The sequence below is a fragment of the Sinocyclocheilus grahami genome, unplaced genomic scaffold (assembly GCF_001515645.1).
Source record: "Sinocyclocheilus grahami isolate Dianchi unplaced genomic scaffold, SAMN03320097.WGS_v1.1 scaffold162.1, whole genome shotgun sequence".
Taxonomy (NCBI): Eukaryota; Metazoa; Chordata; class Actinopteri; order Cypriniformes; family Cyprinidae; genus Sinocyclocheilus; species Sinocyclocheilus grahami.
Window position 1 is genome coordinate 140,778 of NW_015505341.1, and position 10,862 is coordinate 151,639.

The 10,862-nt window shown below is 36.5% G+C and overlaps 1 protein-coding gene across 1 annotated transcript in view; it reads right to left on the reverse strand.

Moving 5' to 3' along the window:
* The window catches only part of LOC107593005 (insulin-like growth factor 2 mRNA-binding protein 2), a 66,387-nt gene that overhangs the window by 12,439 nt on the left and 43,086 nt on the right, over window positions 1–10,862 (reverse strand). The window contains exons 5-10 of the mRNA XM_016282589.1: window positions 7,950–8,013; window positions 6,214–6,501; window positions 3,764–3,898; window positions 3,561–3,683; window positions 2,770–2,905; window positions 1,637–1,771 (exon numbers count right to left, since the gene is read on the reverse strand). Coding sequence (XP_016138075.1) covers window positions 1,637–1,771; window positions 2,770–2,905; window positions 3,561–3,683; window positions 3,764–3,898; window positions 6,214–6,501; window positions 7,950–8,013 — 881 coding nt within the window. The remainder of the gene's footprint in view (window positions 1–1,636; window positions 1,772–2,769; window positions 2,906–3,560; window positions 3,684–3,763; window positions 3,899–6,213; window positions 6,502–7,949; window positions 8,014–10,862) is intronic.

A 10,862-nucleotide genomic window follows, 5' to 3' on the forward strand; every position in this document is an offset into this window, starting at 1 on the left:
TGCTGTTCATATGCAAGGTTTGATAGAAAAGCTGGCTAACCAGCTGGCCAGTTACTAGCATAACAGGTTACTAACTGGTTGGTGAGGATATTAACATGCTGGCAGGTCTTTGCAAAAGTTTGCAAGTATAATATGTTATTGACAGTAAATGCCAAAGTCCCTAATGTCATGAAGAGAACTTGATTTACCGTAAGCAAAGAACTGCAACAATAAAAACCTGTTGAAACTATTTACAATAAATGACTACTCAAGTTTTACAGTACTACTGAGGATGATAAAAACCAAACAGCAGCCTAGAGTGAGCAGAGGCCGGGGGCTAGAGTGAAGAACAACCGGAGGGCTAGAGTGTGCGGAGGACGGTGTGCTTGAGAACGGGGCGGCCGGCAGACTTGCGGCAACCACATGTGACGACCCCGGGCTGGACTCCACTTCGTCCACGGTGAAAGCCGATCCACAGCGCAAAGTTGTTGTATTTCCTCAGAAACCAGCACAGATCAGCTCCAGGCATGATGAAGCGATATCGTCCTCTTTTGGAAGGCCAAAAAAAGTAGTTTCGCTTTCACAACGAATAACACAGTGCCTTCACGACATGGCGGTGGCAGCAACAATACTACAGCGAGAATAAAAGTTACGCCTTCTTTCTTTGCGTGAACATTATGGGCGGCGTCATGTAATCTTCCCACATCGTGACGTAGATATGTGGGGGCGTGTTAGAACGAGCCGTTTTAGGTAGGCGTTAACTTTTATAAAGAATATCTCTTTGGATTTGAGACTTTAGTCTTTGCAACTTTACAGATCTTCTTTATGCACCAAGAGCTTGTAACACTCCAAAGAGAAAGGAAAAATTTAAAAATCGCATCATATGACCCCTTTAAACTGAGAATTCAGATTAAATTTCCATTTAATCTATGAAATCAAACTGAGGTAGCGAACAGAACAGCATGTAGTACATCAAATTTGAATTTAAGGATGTAAATAGAGTGAAATTTAAAGAAATTCCTTGGATAGTTTAAAAAAAAACATCAATTTTCTGTATGATTATGCATAGAAAATGTTATCAAACACAACATATTGGGTATTTCCACAAATTCATGGTATTAATAATAATAGTTTAAAATGCTACTATAATATAATATATATATACAATTCATTAATTACATTTTAAAAATTAAAAAAATATTTATGTTTAAATATTAAGAATGTTTTTTATACACATCACATGGGGGATTTCCAGAAATTCATGGTATTAATAATATGTTTAAAATGCAACTTACAGAAATTTGTTGAATTTATAATTATGTATAACATTTTTATATAATTATATATAACAACATTATGTTCTATTAGGCAACTTAATTTATTTTCCGAATTTAATCTTAATCTATAGATTACATTATAAATAATTCATAGATTACAATTCACACACACACACACACATATAATATATACAGTATATCTCAAATTGATTGATTTACAAATTGAGTTTGAATTACAACTGGTAAATTCTTCTTTGTCATTTGTCATCTAATTGTTAAAATCTGTATTTTGATCTGCTAAATGTAATGCATTCCTGAGATTGATATATCCAGATATGTTGTAGTTCCATAATGAAGTCCATACTGTGGTTTGTACTCACAAGAAAAGGGTTGTAGCTAGCTGGGGGTACGGTTGGGACGCCTCTGGGCCCAGCAGCTGGTGGCAATACTGACAAACCAGTTGAAAAGATGCCCAGTGCACTCAGGCTTAACCCAGGGATAAGGTTGGTTTGTTGCTGCAAGACATCATGGATTATGAATGATTATGCAGTGCATGACCTCAAGCTATCATGTTTTTCTTGACACTAACTCTCATTTGAGATTAAAAAATACTCACAGAATTCTCAGCTTCAATGTAATTTTGAGCTGTATGAACCATGTGAATATTTGTAATAACGTGTTGTAATATCGCTACCGTCACGCTAGGTGGCTCCATCAACCCAGTGCATCGTTTTATGTGGCAAACACTTTTAGATGGAAGTTTTTATGCTGTTTATTCTTGACAGAGAAGTTCATATGCCTGATTATTCATATTCTATCTGATTCATCTGCTGTGCATCTCTCATTCAAAAGGGAATGAAGGTTACAAGGATCAACTAACAGACATTTACACATGAAACAGTCGCAAAAACACTTGATCCAAGCATGAATAATTTACTGTACGCCTGACTGAGGACCGAGTAATGCGTGAGTATAAATGAAACCGCATAAATTTGATCTGTGTAGTTGATAGAGGCTTCTTCCACAAAATAAATGACTCACTGAAGATGAAGGGAGACGTTGGATGCGCCGGTGTAAACAAGAATGATGATGCTATTGTTACAGTATTTGCTCTCAGTCTATGGCTTCACTTCCCTCAGACACAGGCAGTGATGTCATGCGTGCTAACTGGGAATGGTGTACATGTGCGAGCATGTCTGTGTGAACGGCTGTTGCCAGGATGACAGTGAGTTCTCCGTATGCACGGCAGGGGACGGACTGACTCAAGGCTGTTTCCTATAAACACAGTCAGTAACTGAACACAAGTAAACAGACGAGGCATCTAACTGCCTCGTCTTCTATAAGATGATGACTCAAGGTTGACCACACTCGACACACAATAAACAGTTTTATAAAGAGCATATCAGCATTTCTTTGAGTTAAATCTAAAAAATGTCATATTCATTATGACAAAAACGGTGGCTAAAAAGTGGAAAACACATTTTCCTTTCGTCAAAAAAGCACAAACACTTACGTTAATAGCAGCATTGTCGTTCTCATAGGCTTCCCTCAGCTTTCTCATGATCTCCACTTCAGCCCTACAACAAGCCTCAATACTCCCCTTCACTATAATGGTTCTCTCTGGGTTATAAATAGTTAAGTCCTGTAAACTGTGGAAAGAATCAAGAAAGACAAAAAGTAGGTGAGAGTAAAATCACTGGTACCAGTTTGAGAAACGCATTACTTTGGTCAGATCAGAGCAGTGTTCCTATTGAGGGAATTTTTAATTAAGTGGATATGATGTGACCAGAATGTTTTTTTTTTATTATTACATTTGAATGGGTCAGTATCTTTGCTATCATTACTATTATTATATTGTGTGTATGATGTGATCATATTGGTATTGACTAATATTAAAAAGTGTCTTAAATAATTACAGCATTGGTAAATGAGGCTGTTTTTAGAGGGACAGCTAAGCAATGACGTCAGCAGTCCTGGTTAGGGCTTAATTGGGTGACTCACTTCCTAAGCTATCTGTGTGCCCAGCACACACTTTATTTCTGGGAAATACATAAAACCACCTGTACTCTGATGCTCTGAACCAGATCCCAGCACTTAGCAGCCCATTACAAAATGTCACATGTTCAGGTCATGTTATGATCAACATCTTAACCACAAAACACTCTATTTCCTATCAAAAGAGCTCTCCATGGTGAACCAAGTAATCATGTATGCCTCCATAGAGAATTTCACATGATAGAGAAATAATTATGAGCTTTCCTTGTTTTCACCTGATGAACGCCATAAAATGCAACAGACACTTACGAGGAGATGGTTATTTTGGTCTCTGTCTCCTCTTCAATCTTCTTCAGGTTCCTGCCCTCCTTCCCGATCAGTCTTCCAACCAGACTGTTGTGGGCCAGGATCTTCAGAGGAATATCATCAGTTCTACAGAAGCAAGACCACAAGTTGTCAACTACAGAGATGTAATTAAAGAAGTCCCATGACTTCAGAAGTTTCAGACTTACACCTTCGTGTCATCAGCCTCTTTCTGCATGATGTCCATGATCATGCGGCACGCGGCAGAGCAGCCCTCAGGAGTGGAGTGGATGCTGATCGGCTTCTCCGCCGCTCCGGTGTTCTCCTTACGATGGATGTCCACCCTGTAAGGACGAGAACATGACTATTCAGCAGAGATCAAAGCTTCAAGAAGAGTTCTTACTGTCATAAAGCAGGTTTTTTAAATCACTGTGAATTGACACTTACGGCCAAATTTGATTAATAAATGTAACATATTTCCAGGATACTTAAGTGTGCACTCAGTTCTACAGAAGCAAGACCACAAGTTGGCAACTACAGAGATGTAATTAAAGAAGTCCCATGACTTCAGAAGATTCAGACTTACACCTTCGTGCCATCAGCCTCTTTCTGCATGATGTCCATGATCATGCGGCACGCGGCAGAGCAGCCCTCAGGAGTGGAGTGGATGCTGATCGGCTTCTCCGCCGCTCCGGTGTTCTCCTTACGATGGATGTCCACCCTGTAAGGACGAGAACATGACTATTCAGCAGAGATCAAAGCTTCAAGAAGAGTTCTTACTGTCATAAAGCAGGTTTTTTAAATCACTGTGAATTGACACTTACGGCCAAATTTGATTAATAAATGTAACATATTTCCAGGATACTTAAGTGTGCAAAATATACTAATGATCTTAGCGATGAATAGTACTCTTTTTTTGTGTGTGTGTTTAAATATATTATGTAAACTATTTAATTGTAGCATTTCTATGTACACTACTGTTTAAAACTTAAGTCAGCAAGTAATTTTGTAAAATAAATTCATTTTAATAAAATTTTTATTCGAGAATGTGTTAAACTAATCAGTGAAAGTAAAGACATTCATAATGTTACAAAATAAATTGTTCTTTTGAACTTTCTATTCATCAAAGAATTCGCAAAAAAATTGTATCATGGTTTCCACAAAAAATATTAAGCAGCACAACTGATTTCAACATTGATGATAATAATAAAAATGTATTGAGCAGCAAATCAGCATATTAGAATGATTTCTGAAGGATCATGCACTGATGACTGGAGTAATGATGCTGAAAATTCAGCTTTGCCATCACAGGAATACATTTTATTTTTACATTTTAAAGGGGTCCTATTATGCTCTTTTACAAAGTCTTGATCTTGGTTTTTTTTTTTGGGTTTGATTTTGTTTTGAAAAAACATTATTTTTCACATATTTTACATCATTACAACACCTCTCTCCCCAGTCTGGCATGAACGGCTCGAATAGTTCCTGTATCAAATGAAGGCCCGCCTTCTGAAATACGAAATGTGTTGTGATTGGTTAGCTGGGCCAGTGTGTGTTGTGACTGGCAGCACTCGGCGCCTGGTCGGGAAATGTCATGCCCCTTACCATAGCTCCATGCGAGCTTCAGTGTAAATATTGCGTCAAAATCAAATCAATTTGAGAGCGATTTAAACCCGGATGATTGTAATCACTCTAAGTTCGTCTGTCTTGGGAAAGCTAGCATGTCTCCACATAGTGATAACACTCGTTGCCTCCTCTAGTGCAGCTCAACCAGGTCTCGTCCCATTCGTCTGTATTTGTGATATCACAAATCCCGGAAAATATGTGTTGTAGTCCAAACGAGTCGTTCGTTGTAGTTTTTGAAAAGTGATTTCTGTTAAATAAAATACCTCCTTTTGAAGTGGACTTTGAGCTTTGTAACTTTGCAGATCTTTTTTATGCTCAAACAGCAACATTACAGACTAACTAAAGTTGAAAAAGTGAAAAAGCATAATAGGAACCCTTTAAAATATATTCAAATATATTTCAATAATAATGTTGATGTTGTTTTAATATTTCACAATATTACTGTTGTTACTGTATTTTTAATTAAAATAAATGCAGCCTTGGTGAGCAAAAGAGGCTTCTTTCAAAAAACAAAAAAAAAAATCTGTAAAACATTCAAATGAGATCTCATTTGTTAACAGTTAATGCATTAACTAATGAACTAACAATGAGCAGTATATTTTTACAGCACTTATTAACATTTGTTAATGTTAATTAATAAAAAATGTTCATTTAAGTTTACAGTGCATTAACTAATGTAACTAACAACTTTTGATCTTAAAAATGTATTAGAAAAAGTTGAGGTAAACAATACTTCTGCATTTATTAATCTTAGTTACTGTTAATTGTCAGTTCACATTAAATAATGTGGTTAAAAATGTATTGTAAAGTGTTTCCAAAAAATGTATTGCAAGGTGTTTCCAAATATCTTACTGACTCCAAACTTTTGAATGGTAGTGTATATCACATTTGTAATTAATGAATTTATTATGTATTATGTAAGTAATATAAATAAATGCATATTAATTCCAGTGCACTGAAAGAATTCCTCAGAATCTTATCAACCACAGATGCCTGTTCAATACATTTAAGGATCTCACTCTCTCTCACTCACTTAGACTGTGTCTGTTTGGTGATGTTTTTGATTGTGAGCCCCTCCTTGCCAATGATGGCTCCCACAAACTGCGTGGGCACCAGCATGCGCAGGGGGAAGTCTGGTTGTTTCTGTCGGGGCCCCAGGGAGCCTCCAGAGGTCCCAGGCTGCGAGTCCTGTTCCCGTGATGTCCTTCCACTGCGACGATTCCGGGTCACAGGCAGAGGTGGAGCAGCATCCATATCCAAAATATAAGACACTTTAAAGGAGTAATCTTCAAACGTCTGTCCTGTTAACTTCTCTACAGCTCTGAAGACACAGAGGGGGACAATTATCAGTGGAATATAATGACAGTGTACAGATGGTGAGTTTTGTACTGCTATTTTGTAAATCAGTATGATGGTATATAACCAGTGACAGTTAAAAATGTCAACCGTTAGAAGTTCTGAAGAAGGGCATGTACAATGCAGAAAACTTTGACAATTATAATGGGAGTGATTTATTGTAACATTTTGGGATTTAAAAATATTCTGATATATATTATTAATGTGACAAAAAAAAATATTTATATAGTTTAGTAATAGCATACAATTTTACTTATAAAATTATTATTAATTTTATTAAAGTTATATTAATATTATTAATTTACTATTATAGGATTTAGAATATTTTGACACAGCTTTTTATATATTCAGTTTTCATTTTAATTTTAGTTTAAGTTTGTCATTTTGCTTTTATTTTTAGTAGTTTAAATATTTCTATTTAGCTTTAATATTTTTTGAAGTTTAAGTTTTATCTAATATGTATATTTTATTTTAAATCAGCTTTATTTCAATTAACGAAATCAACAACAATTTAGTCAACAATAAAAAGGTGCTTTATACTATAATTGTAATAAAAAATATAAATTATTATATTATTTCTAAATTTCATGTAAAAGAATAATAAATATTTTTAATAATATTAAAATGAGCAAAAATAACTACAGTAAAAACTTAAAGGGTTAGTTCACCCAAAAATGAAAATTAGCCCACAAATTACTCACCCTCAAGTCATCCTAGTACCTACACGGAAGCCGTTCCGGGCGGATGACGTATGAGGTCAGTGCTGCGCATGCGCCATTGAGTCTTGTGAAAACCAACGTTTGTTAACAAGAGCAAAGGAAGCAAAGTTTTCTTACTTTAGCAAAGGAAAACCAGTCTCCTCTCGAATCCTACGACATTCTTCTTTACAAATCCTCGTTTTGTACTTCTAATAAGTGACCGGTGTTTTGTTTTGATCTCTCCCCTGCGCTTCCGCGTTCGTCACTTCTGAGCGGCGCATGCGCAAAGCCGACCTCATACGTCATCCGCCCGGAGCTGCTTCCGTGAACAACAGTGAACGCAAGCTACATTAAAGTGATTATTACATTTTGTATATGGATATTTTTCTTACTAAAACGCATCGATTCGCTACAGAAGGCCTTTGTTCACCCCCCTTTTTCATGGATGGGCACTTTTTATTTAACTTCTTTTGGACTGATGCATGCAACACCCGCTGAGTGGCATTAAACAGCTTGAAAGATCAAAGACAATTTTTAATATAACTCCGACTGGATTCGTCTGAAAGAAGAAAGTCATATACACCTAGGATGACTTGAGGGTGAGTAATTTGTGGGCTAATTTTCATTTTTGGGTGAACTAACCCTTTATTGTCAACATATGATTTTGGCTACACTGTCCATCCCTAAAACAAAACCTTAATTCTTAGATTCTTACATTTTAGCCTCTTCTTTTGTTGAATATGTCACATTCACCACTGCTGTTTCTGTATCAGTATTAACTGCAAAAAGAAAGTAAATTAATACAGAGAGAAAATACGAGTTAGAAACAGGGAGCTCGGTCATATTCCTAAACATGAGACTGCATGCTTCTGTATTAGGTGCATACAGACAAACTAACGCAGTTTACACTAGTGCTGTGAAGAGCCACTTGTGTGTCCCAGCATCTGCATATAAAAGAAGTATTACTGAGTCATGGCCAGATGTGTACTTCACAGGACAAGCACAAAACAACCCTGACATCCGTAGATCAAAGCCCTGTGTATCATGTAAAGGTCAAGCTGTATTATATTCTCTGAAGAGTGTGAAATGGGACTAAATGAAGGTTTGCCACATTACAAGAATTCCTCTTGGGTCATTTCAATGATTACAGACAGAAGCCACTGCAGAGACAATGTGCATGTGTATGGCATTTTTAAGAGGAGAGCCTGCCTTTTTATTGATTAAATGGAGTTGTGTGCTTAGAGAACCAGACACTCTGTCTGGACGAAGTTGAGTGGGACAGCTGGACAGAAATCCAAAGTTTCACACATGAAGAGAACCAAAAAGCCTCGCTGTAAGACAGCTCAAGCGATCAATCTCAGAGAACCAATGAGTGTCACCAATGTAGACACATCACGCAATAAGCCCTGAGAAAGAACGACGAGAAGTAGCAATATCCAGTAATATTACTCCAGTATCCTTACATCATGCTAACATGATGATATTTATTTCATTAATTCAGACTGGGATTGGGAATTTTGTAGTTTTTGAGACAATGATAAGACGGTCATTTTTTTTGTATGGATCTATTAACTTATTTAAAAATGCAATTCATACATACAATATAGCTTGAATACACATTTTCTATAATGAGCATGTTTTTTTTTTTTTTTTTTTCATTTCTCAACTAAAATTCATTATGATATTTTTTAATGGTATAGAGTCAAATGTGTGGGTGATCAATAATGAAGAAAAATTAATTAAAGAAACTTAAAATTCTTGAAATAAAAACCTGATTAGTAATTATTTTATTCATTAAATTCATTCTAAGTACTTTAGCACAATCTTTTATTTCAGATATATTTTTAATTAATTCTAAAAAATATTTAAACCGCTTCACTGCTTTGACTGCTATATAAAATATGACAAATTATCCAATAATTTAACTTTTAAGGTAGATCTCCCCAAAACTAGTACTTCTAATAAACAATTAATAAACAAAATCACTAATTCATGATATTTGCAAAAATGTCACTCACATATATTCAAGGTGTTAGAACAAGATTTTTAATTGACTGTTACACCACATAACAGTTTTAAAGTAATTTAAACACTTTTAAAAGCAAACTTGTCTTGGAAATGAAAAAAGGTTTTTCAAAACTATATGAAACCAGCATGAATACTAATAGTATATTTCTAAGAACTCGGCACGTTTGTTTTAAAGTACATTTTTGAAACATTTTTCTTTTCTTTACTGTGGACTCTCATTCTGGATATCACTGACATGTTTGCTAAGATGTGTGTCTTTGTCTGGAATAACAGGTGTTTGCGTCTGATATCAGCATACAATGGCAGGTCATGTCAAGCACCACTGTAACAACATTAAGTTAGAACAGATAAAATAATGTTTAGTCACTAAATCAGAGACCCTTCCATCGAATCACAAGTGGTCGCAGGAGACGCATGTTAAAACCAGGTATAAACGCAATCTGTCTCAGCTGTGAGTGGGAGAGAGACCACAGGCGCCTACATTTACCTCCCTAATACCACGCCGCACCTCTCTCAAAACACACACATTACAGCTGGAGCCTCGCCACTCTCTCCCACTTCAATCCACACACTGCTTGTTTCAGCCAGAGCAGAGTTCATCCCTCTCTCATGCACTGAGACTGTCTGTCTGTGACTTCCTCTCATTCACACTCACTCTCAAGCACCCTGCCTGTGTGCCCTCCCTCTCACGCTCTCTCTCATTTGGGAAAGACGATCACAGAAACTCAAAACTAAAACCCCTCCACTGGCAGCATGTGTTGATGTGATTTAAGTTTGGATAACGTGTGATGTAAACGCACACATTGTCTCTGTACTCCAGTCTGTTAGTAATTTAGATTCATCCACAAGGGTACATCAGCACAAGTGCAGTATGACAAAGTCCCCAACAGAAAAGACTCTTTATAGTTTCATAAATGGTTATTCACTAACAACATGAATATGAATGTGATTCTGCATCCAGCTGATACAAGCTGCAAACATATAAATTACTGAAGAATTTGAAATTTTTTGGATGGAATTTTTATTCAAACTGAAATTAGTGTATTAAATCAATTCAATGCACACAGACTGAAGTAGTTTAAGTCTTTGGTTCTTTTACTTGTGATGATTTTGGCTCACATTTAACAAAAACCCACTAATTCACTATCTCAACAAATTAGAATATGGTGACATGCCAATCAGCTAATCAACTCAAAACACCTGCAAAGGTTTCCTGAGCCTTCAAAATGGTCTCTCAGTTTGGTTCACTAGGCTACACAATCATGGGGAAGACTGCTGATCTGACAGTTGTCCAGAAGATAATCATTGACACCCTTCACAAGGAGGGTAAGCTACAAACATTCATTGCCAAAGAAGCTGGCTGTTCACAGAGTGCTGTATCCAAGCATGTTAACAGAAAGTTGAGTGGAAGGAAAAAGTGTGGAATAAAAAGATGCACAACCAACCGAGAGAACTGCAGCATTGAGGATTGTCAAGCAAAATCGATTCAAGAATTTGAGTGAACTTCACAAGGAATGGACTGAGGCTGGGGTCAAGGCATCAAGAGCCACCACACACAGACGTGTCAAGGAATTTGGCTACAGTTGTCGTATTCCTCTTG